Source organism: Bacillus rossius, chromosome 12, assembly GCF_032445375.1.
Source record: "Bacillus rossius redtenbacheri isolate Brsri chromosome 12, Brsri_v3, whole genome shotgun sequence".
In the NCBI taxonomy this organism is placed as follows: domain Eukaryota; kingdom Metazoa; phylum Arthropoda; class Insecta; order Phasmatodea; family Bacillidae; genus Bacillus; species Bacillus rossius.
Genome location: NC_086339.1, coordinates 45,491,689 through 45,519,419, shown reverse-complemented (window position 1 = coordinate 45,519,419; position 27,731 = coordinate 45,491,689). Strand labels below are relative to the sequence as shown.

The 27,731-nt window shown below is 37.2% G+C and overlaps 2 protein-coding genes and 1 long non-coding RNA gene across 6 annotated transcripts in view; 2 read left to right on the top strand and 1 right to left on the bottom strand.

Moving 5' to 3' along the window:
- The window catches only part of LOC134537910 (zinc finger protein 271-like), an 85,489-nt gene extending 74,304 nt beyond the window's left edge, over positions 1–11,185 (top strand). For 2 of the 3 annotated variants that reach the window (XM_063378858.1, XM_063378859.1), the window contains exon 9: positions 9,608–10,015. In XM_063378858.1, the coding sequence (XP_063234928.1) occupies positions 9,608–9,614 (7 nt within the window). In that variant the 3' untranslated portion in view covers positions 9,615–10,015. Of the gene's footprint in view, positions 1–3,938; positions 4,365–9,607 lie in introns of those variants that run through there. The other variant, XM_063378856.1, reaches the window with a different exon arrangement.
- LOC134537911 (uncharacterized) lies at positions 1,185–11,042 on the bottom strand. The gene is made up of 2 exons (XR_010076068.1): positions 10,903–11,042; positions 1,185–1,471 (listed from the first exon to the last, which is right to left on the bottom strand). It is a non-coding gene; the product is annotated as an uncharacterized LOC134537911 (long non-coding RNA).
- An 86-nt stretch (positions 11,186–11,271) lies between the features above and the next one.
- On the top strand, positions 11,272–27,310 carry LOC134537908 (E3 SUMO-protein ligase ZBED1-like). Of its 2 annotated transcripts, XR_010076067.1 has the most exons (3): positions 11,272–14,803; positions 14,897–15,287; positions 21,878–27,310. XR_010076067.1 is itself a non-coding variant. In XM_063378854.1 (2 exons), the coding sequence occupies exons 1-2, from the start codon at positions 13,472–13,474 to the stop codon at positions 15,137–15,139; spliced, it is 1,575 nt and encodes a 524-aa protein (XP_063234924.1). In that variant the 5' UTR covers positions 11,272–13,471; the 3' UTR covers positions 15,140–22,821. The 2 variants fall into 2 exon arrangements, 1 of the variants encoding a protein (XP_063234924.1); XM_063378854.1 differs by having other exon boundaries at positions 14,897–22,821.
- The last annotated feature ends 421 nt before the right edge of the window (positions 27,311–27,731 follow it).

Sequence of the window (27,731 nt, the reverse complement as noted above, 5' to 3'; positions counted from 1 at the left end):
GAGTCGGCCATAACCGTAAGTTTTTGAATTACGACTCGAACAGGCTCTACGAGCCGTGAATCTACAAGTGCTTTAATGTCTTTGTTTGGGCCAGCAGACATATGCACGGCTACATTAAATTAAAACGCTTACCTCTGGAGTCAGCGAGTTCCATAATTGTCGACCCTGCGGCGTGGTCACGTGGCAGGGTTAAATCTAAGGCGGTTGGGATAAGCCCGGCTCCGCAAATATGACCCAGGGATGTGTGGGTAACGAGAGAAAAAAGATTTTGAGGTGAGAAAGTCTATAAAAAATTTACCACAATATTTCAAGACATGTGTGTGAAAATGCTGAGAGTTAATATTGTGGTCATTCACTAAAAACTGGTTTCATTATATTTGTGAGGTTCATACTGTGCAGCTATACTGCATGACTATTAAGTAAATTATATAAACAATTATTTTATGCACAAATTACTACATTATGTTTCTCACCATAAAAGTAATTGTCCATAAAGGTACATACTGAGGTTGTTTAAAACAATAGCATGTTATGAGACTTTGTAGTGTCACCTGATGGTATAATGTAAAGAGGAAATATTACTGTGTAAGCTCTGTGTTGGTAATGCTCAGTATAGAAATTCAGTAATGTATGAGACATTTGCAGCCTAGATTGTCACTAAAGAATATTTTTTTTATGAAAAAAACAAACATAAATATTAAATTTTTCATTGTGTCCACAGTAATCTCTTTCCATTGTATTATTTTATCCGTAACATTCCTGTATAAAAAACCCTATCATTGTAGCTTTCCTAATTGTTCGTTGGTTTACTTGATATGTACCAACACAGTGGGTGAATGTATCTTGAAAGCGATACCACATAAAAGGTTACATGTTACATTTAAATTTATATGTTCACTTTATAAAAAAAATTCATTTATGTGCTGTGGAATGAAAAAAACGAAGACACATTGAATATTTAAACACTAATATTTTAAAGGCATAAAATCTTGCACTTTCTTTCTTGTACATACTAATAACTACAATGTGTTTTAAAGATAACTGACATGTCAAAAGGTAAAATTATTTATTATGAACGTTCAGCAAAAATGTTTACACTTTTCTTTCCTTTAAATGACAGCATTATTTTTTCCATATGAATCACCCAAGTTTGGTAAGTTTTGAAGATAGACAATCATGAAATATAAGGTTGTAAAAAATACTCTTTATTTCTCCAAAAAAATTATTTCACTTTCTTAGTTACTATCAATTAACCGGCAATGAAATAAAATTCTAAGTGAAATAAAAAAAGCACTATTATAACAAAAATTCACAAAATAATTCATTTTCATTGAATGTCCAAAGAATTTAATCTACAAGAAAATGTTCTAATGTCTTCACATGCCAGCATTAAACAGAAAATAATTCTTCCTTTCTATGGAGTGTCCAAAGAGTTTAATGTTTCAGCACATTTTCTAATTTCCTTACATACCTGCAACAAACAGAAACAATTACAAGTACTGATAATGTAGAGAATAAGTCATATAAATGACAATCTGGAGACAAAGTCCATAACAGAAACTGTAGAGCAATAAAGTAATACATAGTATTTAACAGAAACTACTGTATATAGCAGAAAAATAATATTCATGGCAACATGATACACACCAGATGGTCAACACATTTCATTTGGTAAGTATATGTATAGTTTGATAAGCTCAATAGTTTTGGTAGGCCTATCTTATTTAAATGTATACTGTTCTTCATGTATTCACAGCTTTCAATATTTTTTTTTTGTTTTTAATATTTGTCAAACATTCAGTTACATAAAAAATTGGAAATATTGTATACCTACATCACAAAGAGTGTTTGGGTGATTTAATGCAATGGCAAAATTAGCACCTACACACATTAATTAAAAAAAAAAAACTACTACTGCTTATAAATACAAATGGTAACAAAAGTTAACAGCACTTAGCTCTTAATGTTTCTCAGGTAGATGTATAGAATATAAACGTGTGGTGATTGTAGTAGTGACTGCATTTTGCGATACTGTATGCTGCAACACTAAGCGAGATTAATGGCAGAACAGTAAATATTTTTTGTGTAAACTTAAGACAAGCAGCCAGAAAAGTAGGTGGTTTATTTTTATGATTTTATAAAATGTTATAGTAATTAAGTAGTAGTGTTTTGTGTTCATTGTAATTTTACAGTTTATCAGATTTTTTGCAAACAAGAAAATAAAAATTACGAAATACCTTTTGCTTCCTGAAATGCTTTGGAATAATTTTGTAAGACAGCACTGTGTTACATCAAGCAGTCTACCAATAGTTTTATAGTTTTAACATTCATGATTGCGATATCGCAAGTGCCGCCATGTGCGAGTCCCTGCTGTGCTTGATAAAAGCTTGCTTCAATAAAAACAAGGGCCTCATAATCAGATTTTGTCACATATGGAGTTATGTGTTTCTTGCTGCAAGTATTGCTCTCTTGGGTAATGACTGAAAAACATATCAGGAAGTAAAAAAAAAAGTTATAATTTTTACTCTTCTTACTTTTGTTGATTAAAACAAACTTAATAAAATCTTGTGCAGTTTTAAAAACGATAAACAACTTAAAGTACCTCAACATTCTCTTGGGAAATATTTCGATACATGTCAGGATGTGAGAAAAAGTTTTTCAGAATTTTTTCTTTATTCATTTAAAAGCCGCAAAACAATACAATTACTCTGTGCATTTTATTTGCTGTTAGGAGAGAGGTGGGTAATAATCTTACGTTGTGGCTTTTCCACAAACTAAAAAAAAATTAGACAAAAACTTTTTTGACACTAGTCATAGCCCTGAATTTATCCTGAAAACAGACTTTAAATTTCTACAGGTTAGCAAGTAATCAAAGTTTAAAGCTTACATTATAATACCTGTGCATTCACACATACCTGTACGTTCTTAAAGTACAAACACTGGGAAAAAAACTTTTGGACGGAGGACATTCATATGCTTCTGTTACATCAGATATATATCTTGAGAAATAATAATGAAATGTAATATATCTTCAGTATGGTGTTCTATTATACTAGTACAGGTAGGGCTTGTTCTTAAGTATAGAATATGATACCACAAGTAAAATATATACTGTAGTAGGTATGTTCTAAATCTAGAATAAGCATGGCCATAGCATAAAATACGTTACCAGAAAGCTAGTTTAATACACAAACATATTTTGTGCAAAACAAGCATTAGAATACTCCCAAACTAAAACCCCCATATAATCATGCTAGTCACATAATAATGCAGAAATGGTAATGACATAAATGTGCCATGTTAATGTCATCATTAATGTGATAATGATATTGTGATACATACTTGTCCCGAAAGTGAAATTGGTAAAAGTTCCGTATAACATATTCAAATTCATCCCTTGATCCAGAAGGCATGATCTTGTATACATTGTTCCTGTGGTACATTTTGCTTGATGTTTTGATTTGGTACATTGAAAGAACATGGGCATACTAACTTGTGTTATTACAATTTATATATGAATGTAAAACAGTTACAAAAGAAATTATTTCACAACACCTGAGATAATTTGTTTGTCTTGTGATGTTCTAGTATTTGTTATGTCCATACTCTTTCGACGTAACAAATTAAAACAGCAAGCATCTTGTACCACAAAACCAAGGGATCAATTTGGACACGTGATACGAAAAAAATTACGTCAACCTAGGCTAAACTTTAAAACCTGTAGAGGAAAAATATGAACTAAATGATGATACATATCTCTTAATTTACACGCAAATCTGAAAGTTAGTTAAAGTTCAGTATCTCATATCCAAGTTTTTCACTTGATCCCGAGGTACATGATGCTTGCTGTTTTAATTTAGTGCGTTGAAAGATCCTGAACATAACGCATACTTGTAATATAACAGTGAATAATAATCTTAAGATTATTACTAAATATGCACTTTCTTTCTATGAATTAAACACTTAACCTCACAATTATTATTAATAAGTGTTTTTGATATCCACCAACATGGTCGTGCTGTTATGAAAATAAAAACAAAGTCACGAAGTTGGCCGAAGGTGAAGTCTTCGGGCATGTTCGGGTTGGTCCTCAACCCTTTGTGTAATGTAGGCTTCCCGTGTAAACTGAAAAAACGGAAATTGTACTACACCATAGTTAAAAATATTTGCGTGTGTGCATCTTTAACCATAGAAACGCAAAATACACTAGTTCGTCTTGCCAGAGCGATGGTACGAGAGGTTTCCGCCACTAGCGCTAAATGTACCCGCCATTTTGAACAAAGTGTGTCATGTATACACGACGTGTGTTATCCATGATGCTTTGTTTATTTATTGCCTTCCGCGATGTTGCTTATTATTTTAAGGTTATACGCACGTATTTTTAAGCAGTGAATGCAAAAAAATTAGTGGATGTCTTGTAGGAGATGTTTATTTTTGCGTGTTTTTTCAATAGCGGCAGTTCGTTGTAAAGGGAATTTCACTATTTCGGAACAAATAAAATTCAGTATTTAGAGGTTAAAACCGTATTGATCTTATGGCGGTTCGGCGGGACCAAAATTTTATTTCGTTGTATGGGGTTTTTCGTTAAATAGAATATTCGTTAATGGAGGTTTTACTGTAGTCTAGTAGGATAAAAATGTGATCAATGTATGTATAATAATAATTGTACCCTGCAACGGCTCTGCCGCACTCACCTTAGGTCTAAAATATACATACTTTAGTTACAGACGCAATTTACTTTTATTTACGACACATAAACTAGTTACATTGATTTACCTTGATAATTTTAGCTGTTTGAACCAAGAACATCTAATTCATTTTTTTTTTAAACTGACGGAACTCGACGGTTGTGAAAATTTGTTAAAGAAACATAATCAATTTTTTTTAGCTTCACACACCCGTTGGTACGTCAATATGTACAGTTGATTTACCTTCAGAATGTTAAAAAAATATTGTGTTGTCTGAGCCATTGCCAACAAAAGCAGATTGGCAAGTTTCTCCCGACCTTGGGAAATTAAAGAGTGGGTACTTAAGTACAGAATGCTCAAAGAGATGGGAAAAGGCTACAAGCTCACTATCTTTCTCCTGACTAACAAAATGAATTTATTGAGGCTTCTAGGTGCCAGGGTTCTTCAAGCAATACTTGCAGAGAAAGAAAAATCGAAATATTTTGCGTTGCTAGTAGATGCGACGCCAGATGCAGCACATACTGAGCAGACAACTTTCGTTTTAAGATATGTGTTAGATTGTGATTCATCATTGATGATAGTGGAGAGATTTTTGAGTTTTGTGTCGTGTAATAAAAAAACAGGACGAGACATTGCAAATTTGATCATTGGTGAGCTGGAAAAACATAAAATTCCTTTGGCTGACTGCAGGGGACAAGGCTATGACAACGGCGCCAACATGTCTGGCATATACAATGGTGCACAAGCTATCATTTGTGAACTGAATAAGCTTGCTATATTTTCAAACTGTGGTGCACATAGCCTAAGTTTGTGTGGCTTGAATGCTGCTGAGTGCTGTCACGATGATATCACGTTTTTCGGAATGGTCCAAAAAGTTTATAATTTCTTTTCTCGTAGCCCACAGCGATGGGAGGTATTGCAGAAAGAAATTGGTTGTTCCTTGCATAGCCTTTCTAGAACAAGATGGTCTGCTCGAGTAGATAGTGTCAAACCATTTGCTAAACATTTGCTCCTTATCAAGCGTGCACTAAATAAATGCGAAGAAATGAATCTATCAGCTACGTATATGAAAAACGGAAATTACGGGAATTTCACAATATCTCAAGTCCTTCAAATGTGTTTAATGGCTACAGTTTGGTTGGAAATACTCGTAGCAATTGACTTCAGAAACAAAGTTTTACAAGCCCGAGATGCGACTCTCGATGTAGAAGTCGCAAATATCAACAATCTGATTGAAGAACTAAAGGAGCTTCGTGATTAATGGAAGGATCTTCTAATCAAAGCACGGTTAGTAGCCGAGGCTATGGCTACTGATCTTCCGATCGATACTGATTTTCCGATCGATACTGATTTTAAGGAGAGAAGAATGAAGAAAAGAAAATGTTTCCATGATGAAATCAAAGAAGATGAGTCAATGTCTCTGACGAATGAGAACGAGACACTTGAAGAACAGGAATTCAGAGTGAATGTTTTTTACAAACTTATTGACTCAGTTGTTAATGGACTGACTGTACGATTCACTGTCGCCAGAGAATGTTTGTGGAACTACCTGGATATGGATGACCAAGACATTGAACATATGTGCATGAAGCTGTGTGAAAAATATTCCGAGGACATAAATAAAGAGATATATGATAAAATGAAACGTCTCAAATCAATTCATGTTTCAAATATTGGTCCAAACCAGTTGAAACCAATCCAGCTTTTAAACACACTACGGAGATTAAAATTGGATAGTTTATTTCCAAACGTGTGCATCACTGTTCGAGTGTTCTGCACAATTCCCATGACAGTTGCCGAAGCCGAAAGGTTCTTCAGCAAAATGAAGGAAATAAAAAATGTACATCGCTCAACCATGTCTCAGGATAGGATTAGTGGGCTCACCTTGCTTGCCTTAGAGCCTGATCTCGCTCGGTCATTGAACTACGACGATGTAATTAACGATTTTGCTTTGAAAAAGGCATGGAAAACAAATTTGTTGTGATTACTTCTGAACTATTTAATTGTTTGTAAATCAATATTATTGAGTAGCATAATCCTTTTAAATGCATTATATGTTTGAAATTTTAAATAATATACTACAGTGTATGATTGTTCTGAATGTAGTGATTCAATATGAAGTAATGACTGTTCTGTTGAAAAACTTTTTGAAGTGTTATTAAATTTAGACATTTTTATATAGTATATCACATTTGAATTGAAGTGTTTTAGGAGGATGTAAAATATATATCATTGTTATTTAAAATGCATGTCATTTATGTTTTTGCATCAAACTAAGGGTATTAAATTAATTTGTATAAATTATGTATTACAAATTTTTCAATGTAATGAACTTGGTTCAGTGTGTTTGATGTTTTCGAAGTAATATAATGTATTATTACTTTAAATTATTTTAATAATATTTATATTCAGAATGAATTATTATACTAATGTATTTTAAACACTCATATAATAATGCGATTTCTGATTACCATTTAAGTTTTTTTTTCTTGCAAATGCTCTCTTTTTCTTGCGTAACTAGGAAATCGTTATGTATGTTCAAATGAAGGATGCAATTTAACGATACCATATATATTTATGGTATACGTAGTAGTGGTATGCAAAAAAAAGGAAGGGGGCATACTACCCCAGCTGCCCAGGGGCCCACAAATTCTCTCAGCGGCCCTGGTCGTTACCATTTAACTAGAGTATTCTTACAGAAGTATGTTTAGTCTTTCTGAGGTCACTTCCTGTTTAAAGTTTTGAAAACGTTCAGGTTTCCGGTTGGCTAAAATTAACCAAGTTTTTAATGGAGATTATTAAATGTGTTTTTACATAATCCTGCATAAGGAAGATTGTTAGGATAGTTCGAAAGGTTTATATCCAATCCAAAGGACATTGGAATAAGATATATTTATTGCAATTATTGGACTACAAGCTTTACTACCAACTACTATTTGTATAAGTATTCTTTACATTGAATAGTAGGAATACTTTATTTCGTGTTAAATTAAAAGATATTTCCAGAACAAATACAACTTGATATTGTAATTAGCTCCACATATATAAATCATATTGAGAATGATCTGAAATATAATTATGTCATTTTTAATTCTGATTTTCATTCCAACATTATATATTAGAATATTTCCTCTAAGAGACATTTTATTTTTGGAAAAAATGTGTTTAAATTCAACAACCTAGTGGTTGAGAAACATGTCAACGCATTAATATGAATCTGGTTGTGGCAAAAGCAAAATTTAAGATAACGGAATCTTTTTTCTGGATGTTATTAGTTGGGAATTTGACAAAAGTAAAGAGATTAAAAAATTACATTTTTATCATTCTTAAGTTAATAGAATTAGAGAACAACATTTATTCAGGTGTAGATAGTGTTTGCATAAATGGTTGTTGATGTCAATGTAGTTCTTATAACTTGTAGGTAGAAATATATATAATGTAGATTTATTACAGTATTGTGTTGTGTCGGTACAAGTATATGAAAACTAAAATAGTCCATAAAATTGTGTCAAAAACTAAAAAAGTTGCTTTGAGTCCAAGATCATTGTTACAGTACCAGGAATACTAACTCTACATGTTATCATTTTTGTTGCATTCAACAATATAACAATATAAAATTTGATTTATGAATGGAATTATATAAATTCTGGCACCTTCTATAAGTTCTGTGTCTCCATAAATTACATGTAATTTTGAATTATCTTTCAAAGATTGAGTTTTGACTCTTAATTAATTTTAGAGAAACTTCATTGTTCAAAACACCATAAACAATTACACCCAGGAGGGGGAAGCAAATGGGCCTTCATCCGACAAGAGTGCTAGCATTTTAAATGCTTCTTGGTCAAACTTGTTTTTTTTCTATTGGCCAGCCAGCAGTATGTCGGAGTAGAATAGACCTGAACCTTATATTTAAACAATTCTTCAGTTTTGAGAAGTAGGAATTCCTCTCTGGATCATGAAAGCATGTGCCACCAGGACTGGTCTGTGTGGAGACACATCTCCACAGCTGCTCACCGGCCAGTGTGGCCTTGAAGTGTAGGGAGCTGGGAGCCCGCGAGGGGGGGAGGTGGTGCTATGGGGAGCCTGAATCCTAGTAGAGCCTTACTCATTGGGGTTTCCTTGGTTTCCCTGAATCACTTCAGCCAATGCTGGGAGACCCAACCCCTGTTATTGGTTGTGTGAGCTATCGTTTCTAATGTTCTTGCCCTTATTACCTAAATAAACAATAATCAAATAATCATCATGATCAAAGCAGACTGGCACTAACATGTGAGGCTTCGTAAAACCAAACTTAAAAATATTCTTTAACAACATCCACCATGTCCATGCTTCTCCAAAGCCATCAGTCATTCCTAACGAGGATACCAGTGCAATATACTGGACACTGGTGCCGAGACAGACATATTTGAGTCTTAAAATGTGAGAGAACAACTAGTATTATAAATTTTTTATGTTAACTACTTGAACGCCAAAAATAGGGTTTAGACCATTTCCCAACCACTATACCATGACGCGCTAGTGTGCTGCGAAGTCTCTGAAAGTGTGCTGCAAAGGCTTGTTAACATAATCAGTTTTCTATATTACCACAGAATGATTTATTTAATATATTATAAAGAGTATTAAAATAAATATAATAGAAACATTTAAAAATTTTATTTTCTAAAATAGCATAAAATTATATTTAGTATTAGGCAAATACAAGCTATTTGAAATCATAGTTATGTACCTTGAAGTTTCTAATTAATTAACATTAATTGAAACTTAAATACGTATTGTTAATTTTTATTCAGAATGATAACCTTTAAAGTGTTGCCAATAAACACCTTTATCCTTATTTTATGCAATAGTACATAACATTTTGCTACAATCAAATTAAATCTTAACACATTAATTAATAAACAATTTTTTTTTTGTTGCAGGCTGTAAATAATCCCGCTGTGGAGACTATACATCTAGCGGGACTATTCAGGACAAGAGCTGATCATATCAGTGAACATAATTCATGTCTCAAGACTAAATGTGTAACAGAAAATGATACAGTGGCAGAATATGCTACCTGTGGGTGTGTAATGGTGTCTAAAGTTTGCATCAAGGATTCGACCGATTGTAAGTGCCTTCAACACCATCAGCAGTTGTATTCGTCAGACAAACAAGACAGTGGTGCTCTAGTTATAAGACAAGAGTCACTGGTGGTTCCCTCATCTCACACAAGTGATAACTGCGAAGAATCACTTGCACAGAAAACCAACCAGGCATTTGATAATGTACAGCAGCAAGTCACTAATAGCATAAAACATAAAGTTGCTAATACCTTCACGTGCAATATATGCAGCAGAATATTCAATAGAAAAAGTAAACTATTCAAACACAACCGATCTCATACAGGGGAGCGTCCTTTCAAGTGTGATGTGTGTAGTAAATCATTTGCTAGGATACGAGCACTTCATACACACGACAGAATACATACAGGGGAGCGTCCCTTCAAGTGTGAATTATGTAGCAAGTCATTTCGTTGTAAATATTATCTGTTTGTACACATCAGATTACATAAAGGAGAGCGGCCCTTCAAGTGTGATCAGTGTAGTAAATCATTTACTAGAAAAGAAGATTTTACTGCACACAACAGATTACATACGGGGGAGCTTCCCTTTAAGTGTGAATTATGTGGTAAGTCTTTTAATTTGAAATATCAACTGATTGAACATATAAGATTACATATAGGGAAGCATCCTTACAAGTGTGAAGTGTGTAACAAATCGTTTACTTGGAAAACAGCTCTCTATAGACACAACTGGTTACATAAAGGAGAGCGTGCCTTCAAGTGTGAGTTATGTAGTAAGTCATTTCGTTGTAAAAGTAATCTGTTAGTACACAGCAGGTTGCATACAGGAGAGCGTCCGTTCCAAGTGTGATCAGTGTGACAAATCGTTTACTAGGAAAACTACACTTACAAATCACAACAGATTACATACAGGGAAGTTTCCATTCAAGTGTGAATTATGTAGTAAGTCATTTCATTTTAAAAGTGATATTTTTGTACACAACACGTTACATACAGGAGAGCGTCCTTACAAGTGTGAAGTATGTAGTAAGTCATTTCGTTGTAAAAACTATCTGGCTGTACACTCCAAGTTACACACAAAGTTACATAAAGAGGAGCATCCCTTCAAGTGTGATTTGTGTAACAAATATTTAAAAGAAAAACATTACTTACTGCACACAACAGATTACATTCAGGGGTGGCTTCCCTCCAAGTGTGAGCTGTGCAGTAAATCATTTAATCACAATGATCTTATCAAGCATACCATAATGCATACTGTGAGAAATTTCTCTTTACCTCTAAATAACTTAAACCAATTCCCTTCAAACACATACATGTTACCTAGCTCAGATGCAGAGTCAGTATTTTGCGCCGCATCTATCTATCTTCCACTCGATTGGAACAACCATCGATTTGACTTTTTCGAGGCACATTAAACTTGAAACAATCCCATTCGTTTCCTACTTTTCCTATCATCGTCCTATCCTTAACAGAATAACACAGATTGGAAGAAGTTAATTAGCAAACATGTATAAAAGTTAGTGATGGGTCGAGACTCGAAAAATCGAGCGAGTCGAGTCGAGCCGGCGAAACTAAACTCGACTCGAAAACCGAGTTGATTAAGATTGTGTCCTCGAGTCTCGTCAAAGTTTAGTTTTCGGCTCTACCATAATGTTGCACAATTTCCAATCGTGAAGGTACTTATCCGAAACCATGCACTTTAAAATGAAATAAAACGTATTATTTAGGCCTACCTAGTGTAAAACCTCTGATCCAACACTGAAAGCCTTGAAAACAAAGTCGGAAGATAATTTATTTTCGATCGTGTATAACCGCAAACAGTGCATCCCATCCTTCAATATGCACTTAATATTTCTAATTGCAACAAAATACCTTTATTTAACTATAATGGAATTAAAAAATGTTCCCTAGATTCAATCATGAACAAGATCACGTCAGTATTTGGGTAGCTTTGTAAGTAAATAATATTTACTACTAAAAACTAGTTAGCCGCCATTTTAACTCCGGGCCAATGGCCTACGTAAGTCATCATACAGCCAGGGAATGTTGCCACTTTGACAAATCGATATAGACAATAATTGATATCTCCAACCAGTTTTCCATGGCCGAACGGAAAATTGAGGCTGTTGAAGTTTATGTTTACACTTCAATGTAATGTTTACGTCGCCGGCGTCGTATTAATCATAAACGGTTTATTATTAGTGGAATGGATATGTTTGTACGGCCTGGGACGTCACAAAGTGACGAACAGAAAACAAGAGCAGATATTTGGGAATTCTTTGAAAAAATTGATGGTAAATATGTATTGTACGGATTAGCGCCAAAAAAAATCTTACAAATATGAAATAACTTTCATTATATGCTATCTTACGTCCTCTTTTCAGAACCGCCTGCGGAGATAAAAAATTCCAAATACTTTTGGAGATATGGCCGTTCTTATTTTGCTATACCAGACGTGTGTAATAATTTGACCGTCGCCATTTTATATTTTGCCGTGTGCGCGTGAATGTCTAAATAACATAAATTTTCCATTATGTAAGGTTAGTTACATTATAAATACTTCAAAATAAACCGAAATTAAAAATAATATCAATTTATTTTACATGTTGTATAGTTTTAAGTATTTATAATGTAACTGACCTGACCTAACAAAATGGGACAAAGGTAGATTAGGTCAGGTCAGCTACATTATAAATACTTTGAAACTGAACAGACATTAAAAATAATAAAATTAATTTTATTGGTTGTTTAGTTTCAAAGTATTTATAATGTAGCTGACCTGACCTAACAAACCGGGAAAAAGGATGAACAGAATAAACTCACGTAAGTTTCTTTTTACATGATGTATTCGTTTACGTGAGAGTCCTAAGATCCACATAAAGTTCTGCCATTCCCGATTACACCCGAATATTCACCTTCGGCCAACCTCGGGATTTATTTATTTTTGCGCAGGAAAAATGAATTGAAATATTAAAAGTGGTCGGATAGGTTAGATACATTAAAACACTTTAAAACCATTTGGATGGTTAGTTAGGTTAGTATAGCTACAATAAAATAAACAGAGAAATATTAATAAATAAACCCGAGGTTGGCCGAAGGTGAATTGTTCGGGTGTAATCGGGAATGGCAGAACTCTATGTGCATCTTAGGTTTCTCCGTTCGGGAACATCGCAAAAAAAAAAATGATACTTGTAAACAAGCAACCGTTATCGCCGCACGAGTGCACAGGATGAAAATTAAAAAATTTGATATCTCCAAAAGTATTTGGAATTTCTTATATCAGCCGGGTTTAATGAAAAGAGGAAGTTTAAGAGCACAGAATAAAGGTATTTTCGGATTTTTAAATTTTTTTTAAAAAAAAAATCCCCAAAAAATGAAGATTAAAAAATTCGATATCTCCTAAAGTAATTGGAATTTTTTATCTCCGCAGGCGGTTCTGAAGAGAGTACGTAAGATAGAATATAATGAAAGTTATTTCATATTTGTACGATTTTTTTTGGCGCTAATCCTTTTAATACATATTTACCAAATTGATGATCAGACAGCTAGATGCAAGTGCTGCAAAAAAATTTACAAGACTCCGTCATCATCAACTTCAAGTCTGATTCGTCACTTGGATGTGCATTTTCACTTAAAGCGTCAGTATGAAGACAAAAAAAAAGACAAAAAATCAAAATGTGTAGGGCAACCTTCAATAATTCAAAGTTTTGAGGCGAAAACAATGTTGTTGCACGACAGTTCACGCTCAAAAACAATTACATCAAAAATCGCACACATGCTTGCCTTGGACTATCAGCCCTTTTCAATTGTGAATGATCGTGGGTTTAGGGAATTAATAAATTTTCTTGAGCCTCGATACAGTATTCCAAGCAGGAAGCATTTCTCAAAGACGGTTGTGCCCAAACTCTACGCAGATACTCGGGGCAAAGTTGCAGAATCGTTGCAGTGTGAGCTACAAACTGCTCAGTCTTTCTTATGGACATTGGACATGTGGACTTCTAGAGCACAAGTACCTTTCATTTCACTGACAGCTCACTACCTCAATGCAGAATTCTGTCTCCAAAACAGGACATTAGATTGTTCACACTTCCCAGGAGAGCACACTGGTGCTGCAATCTATGAGAAGATCTGTCATTTAACAGCTGACTGGAAAATAAGTGCTCTTCTCATATCCGTACCAGTTTATGTTGTTAGTGACAATGCCAGAAACATTAAAGCTGCTCTTACTGGCAAACCTGTTGAGCATTTATTCTGTGTTGCTCATACCTTGCAGCTTGCAATTGATAATGCTGTTACACAAGTTGGCATGGGCAAGATTTTGAAGAAATGTCGCTCCATCGTTGGGCATTACAAGCAAAGTAGCAAGGCAAGTGAAAGACTCCATTCACTGCAATCTAAGTTGGGCTTACCTGAACACTCCCTCTGCCAAATGGTGGAGACGCGTTGGGACAGTGTTTACATAATGTTGGAGCGACTTCAGGAGCAGAAGGAGTCAATATCTGCAGATTTGCCAAACACTGTCAAAGATAGTCTTACAACACAGGAATGGCGACTAATTGAAGGCTACGTTACCATCTTGAAACCTCTTTTTCTGGCAACGAAAGAGCTCTGCCGAGAAGATTCCCCCACTATTTCCATTGTCCGACCTCTTCTGTTTAGCATAGAAGGATATTTAAAAAACTATTTGAGTTTACATTCTGGAGAATATGGAAGTGGAGTTACACTGGCAAGGGAACTCTCCAAGTCACTGGCCACTCGTTTTCAGTGTATCAAAGAAGTACAAACCTATTTGCTAGCCTCTGTGCTTGACCCACGGTTCAAATGTGTTGTGTCTGAAAGTCATGAACAGCTGCTAGCAAAGAAACTGATAGTTGTGGAGGCCAAAAAAAAGGCAAAGCTGATGGACCCTCAAGGAAACTACAGAGTTCACAAACCATCAGCAAACATTTCTCCACAAGCATCTACATCTGCACATGACCTGTGGGGGTGTTTTGAAATAAAGTCAGTGGAAACAAAGCCTCGAATTGATCAGGTGGATGTGGTAGAAAATGAGGTAAGAATAAAAATTAATTCTTAGGAAAGACATCATAAGTTATTGCGAGTAAAGCACGGCACTTACTGTCAGGTCTTGTGTTTTATTTTTTAGGTTGAGACATTCCTACAAGAGTCCGTAATAAATAGGACAGACGATGCCCTGGCGTGGTGGAAAAACAATAAGACAAGGTTTCCACGTGTAGCCCCTGTAGCCCAACATTATTTGGGAATACCTGCTACATCAGTAGCCAGCGAGCGGCTATTCTCAAAAGCAGGTCAAGTGGTGACCGTGAAGAGGCAAAACCTGTCTCCTAAGACAATTGAGAAATTGGTCTTCCTCCATGATAATTTGTAAAAACTTGTAGATAGCATGGACTAATGTGATTTTTGTACATTCATCTTGAACATTTTACTTTTATATTTGTAATGTTAAATTTATGTATCTTAAATTTAGTGGTCTTTTGAGAAATTAGAACAAATTCAAAGAAACTTTAATTTTACAGGTAAACATTTTTTCATATTTAATTACATATATTATATTGAGAAATATTTAACTTATATTTATTTTACTCATCATTCTGCCACTTGAACCTCGCTTAGTTTTACTCATCTCGACAAATTTCCATGAGTTCGGCTCGAGTTCGACTCAAAGACAAATTTCTATGAGTTCGACTCGAGCTCGACTCGAAGATAAATTTCTTTGTTTAACTCAAACTCGACTCGATGCTGAAATAGGGTGACTCGACCCATCACTAATAAAAGTTATAGTTAAAATAATCTCTTCGTTAAAGTAATAAACATTTGAATTAATGAGTGCAATTAAAAGTAAATCTATTAATTAAATTGTAGATTTCATTTCACTCCTTTGTATCCATACAAAATAGTGATAATTCAATAAAAATGATTCAATTTTATTCATAAAAGTAGGTATGCAATAATTTCATCAATGTTTTGTTATGACGTCACGTTAAACGATCGTTCGTAAACCGACTTTACAGACAACTAATTTTTTTTCTTTAATGATTCTTGAGCTTCTTTTACAAAGTTAGGCTCTCGCGCCTTTAGTCTTCGTGTAATTAATGGATCTGCTATCTCTGGAAGCAAGCACTCCGCAAAAAATTGTTGTAGCTTTGAAAGCATGAATTTTTCCGAAATTTCTTTGTCGAACAAGATTCTTTCATCATGGAAGTCATTTTTCGTATAAACTACAAAGTCGTAATATTTTCTACTGCAGACTCCAAGTTGTCCTTGAATCTGGTAATAAAAAAATTGGTGGGTTTTCTTTAGACGCAAACCTCCAAGTTTTTCTTCGATACACGTTGTCGTGTCCTGGGGGCCGATTCTTGACGCTACCGGAATAATTCCGCTACCGGATTAATCCGCGAGTTTCATTCCGGTAGAGAGTAAAAAACCAATTCTTGAAATTGCTGTAGTAGCTACCGGAATCAACATTGTCGGGTCAACGAAAAGTCTTTACGGAAGTGTGGCAACGTTGCTTTAACTGTTGACGTCACTGGTAGAAGGCCAATCACAATGAGGAAATTTAAATTTCCCGTGGAAGTGGATGAATACTGAATGTTTTGTTTTGTTTACTCTTTGCAAATATCCTCGTGTTGGTAAATATCCTCGTACTTATCAAATTGAAATGAGCTGTAAAGTTACGGCCGAACAACGGGAAATTTTGCTATCATTCATGGAAAAAAATGATTCTTTGTCCAGAGGAAAATTTAATCCTGAATTTACCAAGAAACGTGCTGATAGTTTGTGGCAAGAATTTTATTAAAATTTACAATTCTTATCCCTTAAAAGTACTCGTTTTTTAGTTTATTGTTTCTGCTTACTTGATAGAATTTAAAATTCTTATCACTTAAAAGTAATCGTTTCTTAGTTTGTTTCTGCTTACTTTGCCGCAACTTTTTATGTTAGTGTAAAATTTGAGGTGAAAATAAATTTTATGCGGTGTTTCTTGATTCAGCAAACAATTGTCAATGTGTACATTAAGATTTTTATAACTGCAAGTCAATACAAAATTATAACATTTTATGAACATCATCTGGCAATTATCTCATGGTGCGGGGGGAAATGGGTAAAAGTTCCGTATTGCGTATCCAAGTTAACCTGTGATCCTGTTGGCATGATCCTGTACACCTGATCCTGTGGTACATAATGCTTATTTTTTTAGCAGTGGGCAGGCGCGTAGCGCCGACGCATTTCGCGCGACAGCGCGAAATCTGAAGTTATTCCAACTGATGAGAAAGATAAGCATCATAGAACACAGGATCAGGTGTACAGGATTATGCCATTAGAATCAAAGGTATATCTAGATACACCTGGATAAGCAAAACGGAACTTTTACCAAAGTTTGTAATTGTTTGGTGTAGGGGCTTCTTGAAAACAATCTTATGAATTTATCAACATAATCTTTCAACTATATCTTCTTTAATACTACTTGTGTGGGTTTTCATCGGTGTGTGTTGTTTTCAATCATATTATTTGCGTGGTAGGAATGTTGGCTCTGTTTGCAAGATAGGGAAGGGTAAATAGGATAACCTTTATTTTCACAATCACTTATCACTGTGGAAAATTCATATATAAATGGACTCATTTCGAGTACTTTTCAATTATTCCGGGATGGATGTACTTTTAACGAATACATGTGCATAATCTAACTACCACTATAGTTTTGTTCCATCAAAACATGACACACAATCGCAATATTTGGTGTCAAAAACGAATTACGTAATATGGAAACTACGTTACCGGTATTGTATTTATCACAATACACGTCAAATAAGCCACAAATTTATACACAGCAAAAATTGCAATGTTTTTTATGCTAAGTAGGTACAATATTAAGTACTTAATGGAAGATGGTAAATATAACTTTCGTAACGTAATATTTAAATACCTGCCATTGCAAATCACACAAACAAAAATGTAATACTTAAAACATTAAATATTAGTTAAATTGTTACAAAAGTTTTCTCGCCACGCACACACGAATTTTGAAGGTTAAAAGCATCACATGGCGTATTTTTATCTGAATAATCACATAACATAATGAGACGAATAAGTTATTTCTGGTTTTAAATGAAGTATTATAATATAAGTATATAAACACACGCATTATTAAACGAGATTTAAATGTAGCTAACCTAAACTAACCAAACATACAAACGATTTAAAAAAATTTCAGAACCATACCAGAGACTCCATTTTGGACAAATCATGGTTTAAAATAACAAACAACGTTTAAATCTCTACCAAAATTGTGATTCCGCCAGCTCACGAGGTGGCGGAATAATTCCGGTAGTTTGTGACGTAATTCCGATACATAATTCCGCTAGCGAGTGTTCAAGAATAGGGTTTAGCAAATCTCTGGTGGAATCAAGTAATTCCGCTAGCGGAATTCTTCCAGCAGCGTCAAGAATAGGGCCCCTGCATTTGGCCTCGGCCCCCTTGTGCGAGTGCTGCATGCTCCTCCCTGAAACGAACATGGCTGCCCCAGACACCGCAGGGTATTTTTTTTACCTAATCTCTATGCCTAAGCTAGTATCCTGTAAGATGGTGATGCACCTGGCGCCGATAGATGGCGCCTGCTGCAGAATGTAAATAAGTGGGATTCATTGTGGCATTACTCAGGGAAGGAGTGGGCTGCCGCTTGTGTTGGGAGCATCCCGTGATTCAGAATTCAACATATTACCAGGACAGTCAGTGACATAGTTATGGACTGGCGGAAACAAATCTATGTGCTTCACACAAAGAAAGGCAGTGTGTGTCCAATTGTACCAAGAAATGACATGCGCACCACACGCATGTATGCTGGCAGCTCATTTAGTTTATATTTCTATTAAACCTAATTATATCTAATTTAAGGCCCCCCCCCCCCCCCTCACCGGCAGCGTCCCTAATATTTTTCACACAACCGCAAGCCTACGATTGCGTAGATGCTGAGGCTAGGGCCTCGCAATTAAGGACTGGATAATTTCCCTAACCGACTTCGGTCAACCTGAGGGTCTGTCCACTCCTGAGTGTAGGTCCGATGCACCAGCTCGTGACAGTTCACTTATACACACTCCGTAACCTACGATTGCGTAGATGCCGAGGCTAGGGCCTCGTGATGGACTGGACAATTTCACTAACCGACTTCGGTCAACCTGATGCTCTGTCCACTCCTGAGCGTAGGTCCGATGCACCAGCTCGTGACAGTGCACTTACACACACCCTGTAGCCTAAGAATGCGTAGATGCTGAGACTAAGGCCTCGTGATGAAGGACTGGATAATTTCCCTAACCGACTTTGGTCAACCTGAGGCTCTGTCCACTCCTGAGTGCAGGCTCGATGCACCAGCTCGCGAAAAAGCACAATTAAATTAAAGCTACCAACTAAACATATTTTAAAATGTTTATTTTATGTTAATTTAATGTTTCTTTACATTAGCTTAAATTCAACCACGTATACGAATTTTCCCCTTCTTAACTTAGTCTAGGCTGGCTGGCAGCCTGGTAGGAAACGACAAAGTCGCCCCCGAAACTACCAGTGCCACCAAACCAAATGCGGACAAAATGTCCAAGCTCCCGCCCATTTGCATAGTAGTCCTTCTATTCCATCCAACTCTTCTTCCAGAACTATCATTCTGTTTCCTGTAACCAACCTGCTTGTAATTAATGCATGCAATTTTGCATCCCACATGTCAGTGCCCAGGGTTTTCCCTGTGTCTATGCAGGTTTTACCTGGGCCCAACTTATCTAGTTTTAACTTAGAATAGTCAGTGAGGGGAGTTAGTCATGGCTAAAACGTTGCCATGGCTGGCCAATCCTCTCCTAGCACATGATACATGCTTCCTCTCCTGCATGGTTCATAACCTGCATGCTTAGAGCGTATAGGCTTCGGCCTGAGACACACTTAGTCTTCCCTACCCAGACCCCTCCCAAATACACTTAGTAATTAGGTTAGGGAAAAAAAAAAAGCAGAGACCCTTACCTCAGTGAAATCTGGGACATGCCGTGGTACCTAGTAAGTGTAATTTATAAATTTGCCGCCACTCCCGCTGCCTGTTTAAGTTTTTGAGTGATTATTAGTCTGAAAATGATCTCAGGGGCAAAAACGGGGATTCGGCCTCGTTGCTGCAGGCAGGAGCGCGTCGCGGTTTGAAAACTACCCGGGCTGTTTAGGCCACCCAGGACGCCTTGGAAATAAACAGTAAACTGATTGAAAAGACACTGCACTTTATTAAGAACGTTACACCTGCTTGTCCAACGCCTGGCCGCGTCTGTTGTCTGACTGTCGCTGCACAAGAGATTCTATACGTTGACGATGTGCGCGAACAGGATAGATGGCAAAATTGTATGTAACGATTTATCCTGTGGTCGTTGCCGACGTGAAGGATGGGGCAAGCTATCGCGGAGCTGATACGCTGCAATGATCTATGCAGTGAATGACGTTCATATGTAACACAGCACTATAATTAAATGTTCGTAAAGGTATTTGCAATCTAACCTACTACAAGGTGCGAATGCTTCGAAATGTACGTAAGCCCGGCTAGATGAGAACATATATGAGACACAGTCACTTATTACAGTTTAAAACAGTTATTACTTGGTTAGATTGCAAGACGTAAATTACACGGTTAAATAAGCTAAATTGTAAACACGTAGATTAGAGAGTTAGTACATGACACACGAGGCTTGCTAGGAGCTCTTGATGAATAATGATTCGCTGGCTTCGAAGCCTGGAAACTGCATATGACTCAAGTTTGCTGTCCGAATGCTCAGGACGTGAAGATTACATAGTATATTAAATATCCCTATGGGATTAAATGTATTCAGTTAAGAGTCGCACGAAAAGACGTACGACTGAGTGGGATCGGGCGCAGAGCTATTAAAAAGGATTTGAAGAAACTTACAACCATTGCGATGACCTGGACGTGGCGCGAAATCTGTAGGCTCTGCGTTCGCGGAGCTACCGACCCCTGTGAGCTCCCGACGGCAACTGAGCGCGAGGGAGCCGCGCGACCTCGCGCCAAGACACGTGAAGCGCGGGAAAACAGCTCCGACCAGTTTTGGACTTAAATGATATATTTGATAATACATGATTATTTAACAAATGCATATAATTTTCATATAATTTTAGTATCTTTGAATTGTTATTAATTTGGTTGTTTTAAAATAATTACAGATTTAATTATCATTAGCGCATTGCCACACCCGGCCGGGCGCTGTAGTCGACTTGGTGTTCGTCGCGGTGCACTTTCAATCACTCGGTGAACATCACGCTCGGGCGTGTTCGATGCACTTACGAGTAGGTGTTGTTGGGACGTAATGGCCTGTGCGAACCAGAGGGAGCACCAGCGTCAAATCCCCCCCCCCTCCACCCCCCAACGAGGCCATTATGCTTAACAACACCACTCATCACACACATGGAAGTGGTGCACTGGCTCGTCGCACTAAGGGAGTTAGAGTGGGTGTGGCATACCTAGTGAGTGTGTTTTTATAATTGAATTAATGGTGGTTCTGGCATGACCCAATTGTAGGGCGAAAGTAGGGAGTTTTGCATGGTTTCGTTTGTACTCAACTGCGAGCCTATCAATGGATTGAAAAGTGGATGTAAGCCCTCCCTTGGCATAGTTGGTGGTAGCCCCGTCGTCCCTTGGGACTCCGCCGCCGTGATGTGACCCAGAAAGTAGTCCCTGAAATGGGCTGGTAATTGCGGAACGCGGTGTGATACTCTAGTTGGAGGTTGTGTTGGTTCTGCCTGATCATGTCGCCTTTCGTGGTGTGCATTAGTCGGCTCCTGGACGCTCGCATCTCCTTGATACTGTGAGATATCTGTGATGTAATCCTGCAGATGAACTGGGGGGGTGCCGTACCCGCCTGGAAGGGTTGGTGTTAGCATTTAATGTGGTGTCACTAGTATTGATATCCAGAATGGCTTGACTACCCCTCCTACCATTGTCCCTGGCATTATCGTCCGCGCGCGCTTCCCCAGGGCCTGGTGAGCCGTTCGCTAGCGGCTGTTGCTGCGAGCAGCATGTGCGGTTGGCGTCAAATGTACTGTATGACAAAATAATATTGTCTTTGCTTACATGTTTCAGACTTGCAATGGGTGAATATCTACATTCAATGACTGGAAAATATAATACAAATCCATGTGGAAAGCAGTACAGGCCACTGAACAAAGATGTTCTTCAGCAAGTAATTGATGCAGTTCAGAAGGGGCTTGGTTTAAGGGAGGCAGGAAGACAATTTGACATTCATTTTACCATAATCGGCAGGTATATAAGGAAAAAAATTATCAATCAACAAGGTGGACAAACAGTTCTCTCAAAAGAAGATGAAGATATAATAGTGGACAGGATTTTGACTTGTGCAAAATGGGGATACCCTATTGATCTTTTTGACCTAAGAGTTATTGTCAAAGGCTATTTGGACAGACTGGGACGAACAGTACCAAAATTTAAGGACAATATGCCTGGCCCAGATTTTGCAGTAGGTTTTGTCAAAAGGCATAAAGATATTCTCGCACCTAGAACATGCCAAAACATTAAGTGGTCATGAGCAGCCACATCTTCTGAAGATATAAATTCATATTTCGATCACCTGGAAAAATCCCTGGAGAATGTGCCACCAGCAAACAGTGAATTTTGGTGAAACAAATTTGAGTGACGACCCAGGAAAGAGAACTATCATCACTAAGTGAGGCTGCAAATATCCCGAACGAGTGATGAACTCAACAAAATCATCCACATATATAATGTTTGCTGCCTCGGGAGATGGGGTACTTCTTTCATGTTATGTGGTATATAGAGAATTGAATTTATACTCATTGTGGGAAGGAGGAGGACCAAAAGGAACCAGGTATAACCGAACGGCAACAGGTTGGTTTGATGGCACAACTTTTGATGATTGGGTGGCTACAATTGCGGTCCCTTATTTGAAGAAATTAAATGTAAAGAAAATCCTTATAAGGGACAATTTGTCATGTCACCTATCTTTCGTTTCAATCAAACTGTGTAGAGACAATAATATTGATTTTGTTTTCCTTCCTCCGAACTCCACACATTTAACACAACCCCTTGATGTTGCGTTCTTCAGACCCCTAATATCTACTTGGAGAAACATTTTGACATCTTGGAAAATGGGACCAGGGAGAAATTTAGCTACGATTCCAAAAAATTCTTTACCACGACTGTTGACAAAACTCATTGCTGCAATAGATGCAAACAAGTCCATAAACATAAAGGCAGGGTTTTCGAAAACTGGAATTGTTCCTTTGAGTTGTGAGGGAGTTTTGGATCTATTGCCCTGAGTGGCAGATGACATCACCGATGAAAATCATGCTGCAGTTGTTGATGCTAGTTTCGTCCACTTATTAAAATCTATGAGGTATGGCGATACTCCTAATAAGCGTAGACAAGGGAGAAAACTCCAAGTAGTTGCTGAAAAAAGTGTCACATTTGATAGCAGTGAGGACCCTAGTGAAAATGAAAGCAGTGTGTGTGAAGATGATGTAGTTGATTGTCATGAAGAATTTGATGTGCATGCAGCTGATTTGCCTGAAGATAATATGAGTATAGGTGGGTGGTATTTCTGAAGATGAAATGCGTGATCATTATTTGCCAAACTCTAGTTATGGTGATTCACATAACATCATGTCTTTACTAGACATGAAACATAAAAATGGCACATCTCGGAACAAGCCTTCAGCATCATATATTCATAAAATTGAAGAAAGAAACATTAGTTTGAATGACTGGCTGCTGGTTGAACAAGCCAGGAACATCCAAGCCATGACAGTTCATAGGAAAAGTTTTGGAACTTAGCCCACTTTGCGGCTGATTTCTTCGTGAAAAACCAACGATAGACTTCAATGGCTATGTGTACCGATACCCAGACATTTGCCAGTTCAGTTTTCACCATGTTTTGGGGGCAGTGGACTCACCAAATAATTATGGCTGTGGTCTCTTCAAATTTAACATTCATGTGTAAACACAGTTAAAGTGCCAAATGCTACACATTGATAGGAAGTGAAATGTATCATAATTTAGCTAAACATAATTTATTTTTGTAATATATTTAAGTTAAGACCTTATGATATAATTTTATAACACCAAATATGCAGCTAGTGACCCCTAAAACCTGCCCAATAGCTACATATGGCATTTAACATGTGTAGCTACTGACCCCTACCAAGGGGTGAATAGATACAACACATATTTAATTTTTTTATTATAAATTAATGTCATAAAAACTTTATGTTTACGTTATTGAACACTCCTAGTGTAGACCCAAGTTTTAGCCTAATTGTGATTTTCCTTCTGGTTGAAGACTGTACACTGTGCTTTACCTCTGAACGTGTATCTATTCACCCCGTTTTACGGTAGTTAATTTAGGTTTAATAGTGACTTTGTTTCTAGCACCGAACCCTCTTTGGGTAAGGGGGCAGACTGCTTGAGGTTTGGAATGGATCCAAGCAATAGTTCAAGCCCATCCCGAGCCGGGGGAGGACCAAGGCCAGAGAATCGGATAGGTCGGGCAGGTCGTCCAACCGTTTCATTAGTTGTAATCGTAAGACCAGTGCTTTTAATCCCCGCAAGTACGCCATAGCAGTAGAGAAAAGCCTCCGCTCACAAACCCGACTTGTTTCGAACCTTGCTTCACTTAATAAACGGAAGCAATGTGTGACCGGACCCTCCCCTAGTGGACACACCAGCTCTCCAGAGCTGACCAGTGACATAGCATCTTACTCTGCTCGTCCTAAGCCCCAGGCTCTACGGGATGCCCCTCCAGTCAAATCTACTGTGTGGCTCATCCCTGAGATGCCACCTACTCAAGTGATGTCGCTCCCACCCAGGATGATCTTCGACTGCTAGATGAGGCAACTTCTTGTGGGCTTGCATCCTCTCAGCCTCACCCTGTCGCTGAGTCTCACCTAGAGGAACAGATGGATGACTCCTCCCAACACGGTGCCCCCTCATCGCGAGTGTGGACAGCCTAAGGTTCACCCGCTTAGATCGACATGCCCGAACAGTCCCGAAGATCGTCGCTCGATCGGTTAACTTCGGTACCGGTAATAGAAAGCGCGGGCTATAGCTACAGCTTTTTGAACGTGAACAATGACATCGTTTTTTGAACTAGCAAAATATAAATTGCAAAATTGTACCAAAAGTGATACAGATAACACTATTCCGGGATATGTAGACAGTGAAACCGGTTATAACAATTTATTTGATGCTTTAAAAAGTGCAGGTTACTCGTTCTCAGAAGTAGTGCAGCACAGGAGCAATTCAAAATATTAGATTTAATTTTCTATAGAAGACGAAGCAGGCAACATTAAAATGTTTATATTGCTTGGTTCAAATCCTCAACCCTTATATATCTGTCAATGAAGGAAATGAATTGAGCTTTCAGCTTGGTGACCTCTAGATCATTACAAAAAAAATGAAGGGCTATAAAATGCTAATGATATAATGACAGAATGTATGGGTGAAGTAACGTAAGCACTCTGAGAAAACCAACTAACCACTGCAATGTTTGCTATGTTACCCACTATCAAAAGATCCATTAATGACCATGCTGAGAATCAAACCCAGATCACTTTGTTGACAGAAAAGTGAGCACTTAAACACAGAGACCTAATGTTTGCCTCTAATGACCACATTTATAAGACCACAAACCAAATGCTTTTTACCTTTCCCCCCATTAATTTAATTACCTTACCTTTACAGATCGTGAGCAGCAGATAATGACTAGTATACAGAATGAAGTCTGAAATTAAGGGCTTCTTATGTGTAGGAATGTTTGCAATTTTTGAAACAGCCCTTTTCAGAATTTTATTATTCTACTACTGTTAAAAGTCACTTCTCTACTTGTTGACGTTAATTTAACGAGAGATTATTCTTTACTATCCAATACTATTCATTACTAATTGTATTTGTCATATTGAAAATACGTTCACGTATTTTGCCTTCATATTAATGGTCACACGCCGTGACAATTGTACTAGTGCTCTTGTTCTATGGGATAATTACTTAATTTTATATAATTGTCTCTGTGTCCCTTTGATAATTAATCTGCATTAATTTCTATGTAAAAGGTTTGTGTAATTGTATGAGGATCTAACATGAGGCTTTTGCCCACGATTAAAACAAAATGTGTTAATTGAAATACTTGTTGATTTAACCTTTGCATCTATCCTTTTTCACCTGCTGACACTTTCCTATGAAGCTCATGGAAGCCTTCATAATTTTAAGAATTACAAAGTCTAGCATCCAAGACTTAGTTGTAAATGTGAAATCAGGCCTATGTGATTACAATCTTCTAGCATTAAATGTCTAGTAAGCCTACCTACATTTGTATGTTAAATAATCCAAGTTCATGAACATTTAAACAAATTGCTGCAAATATTTGAGTTCAATGAACTGATTCAAATAATAAATTATAGGTTGAAAGATAATCTAGTAATGAAGCCAATAGTATTATTAATTAAAATCTTGTCTGTAATCTCAGAAGTCGGAGAAGTTGAACCCTCATGCAAAACCCAGAACTGGTTGGCAATAATTTTTTTTATTTATTAATCATTTTTGGGATTTTTTTTTTTTATCAAAGTTTGATTAATTTACATTGATTGATACCAAACATATACAAGAACTTCAGAATACAGATTTTCCTTCATATTGAAATATTGTTATTTAAAAAAAATTATTTTCTTTTGTTGATAATACACTTGACGTCGTCCGGGCCTGGGGCCCCCTTTCGAATCCGATATGCCACCGCCCAAACACCTCCATCCTCTGTTCATATTCAAACCTCCCGCCAGCGAGAGTGTGCGTGTGTTGGTAGCCCGGCAAGAGGGCGCTTAGCTGCAGTGCGCCGCACCCCTATTTATAATTAATATTATTGTAACCTTTCCTTTTCGCCCCTAAAATAGTGTCACGATTCAGTAAGTGAGTGCCTTTTGTTTTATTAATATGTTATATTTTTGTAATAAAGTACGTGCAAGCACGCCCACGAACGCTCCCTAGCGGGCGACGATGGAACCAACACATAACTTTATTCAAACTATATTTTATCACATAAGTAATTATTACAGACGGTCTGGTCATGGATGTGTATCTGGTAATTTTATAAAGAGCGCCATGTTTCCTGCCGCAAGCCCTTGTCTCACCCCAGTCTCCTTCTACAGCCGGCCGAGAGCGGACGTCTCTGCAGACACCCTGAGGACATCACCGTTGTCTCTCCGATAAGTAGTTCGGTTCAGTTAATTAATTAAAATCGTTTTCTCTTCACCCTGAGGGTCTCTCGGTCGGTGGGGCTGTTTAATTAGTGATTTATATACTCTCCGGAGTTTTTAACCACCTGTGTTCTAAGTAAAGGCTTGAGGCAACAACGTGTGTGGTCCGCCTCCTCAACTAAACCGATTCGTGCCTCGGGCGTTTTTTAACAGTATCACGGAAGGATTGTATGAGGGCGTGTAACATGTAAGTAAATAAAACCAACTTAATTGAATCACGTGTCTTTGTGTTCGGGGGGGGGGGGGGGGGGGGGGGAGGCACGTGGGTCCTTAACCCAGTCAGCGGCGTGTGAGACGCTCTAAGAGCCCACTGTGGTTAAGTATAAGTGTGCCCGACGCTGAGAGCGGGCTCAGGTAGCGACAGGTGCTGAATTAGGTATCAGGAGGGCTAATATCTCGCCGCACACGGGCCACGTAACGCCCTGAGCAAGAGTATCAAGCCGGGTCCACGTGGTGGCGCCCACTTTTTCCACCAATAATTCAAATTGTAACACCGGTACGCCCTCACACTTATTGGAATTGGCTCTAGAATATAATAGTGAATAATCTGTACTTGTCTATGATTTGTTTTTTTTAATGGTTGTTGGCTAGTGTTATGTATGTATGTGCACTATATGCAAATGGTAGTTCTGATAGTATATGTTCATAATAACTAA

Bases quoted from the DNA above. Each gene is read 5' to 3' on its own strand.
- LOC134537908 (XM_063378854.1), top strand. From the start codon at position 13,472: ATGTTGTTGCACGACAGTTCACGCTCAAAAACAATTACATCAAAAATC. The intron at 14,804-14,896 runs GTAAGAATAAAA...TTTATTTTTTAG, and splicing joins TGGATGTGGTAGAAAATGAG to GTTGAGACATTCCTACAAGA.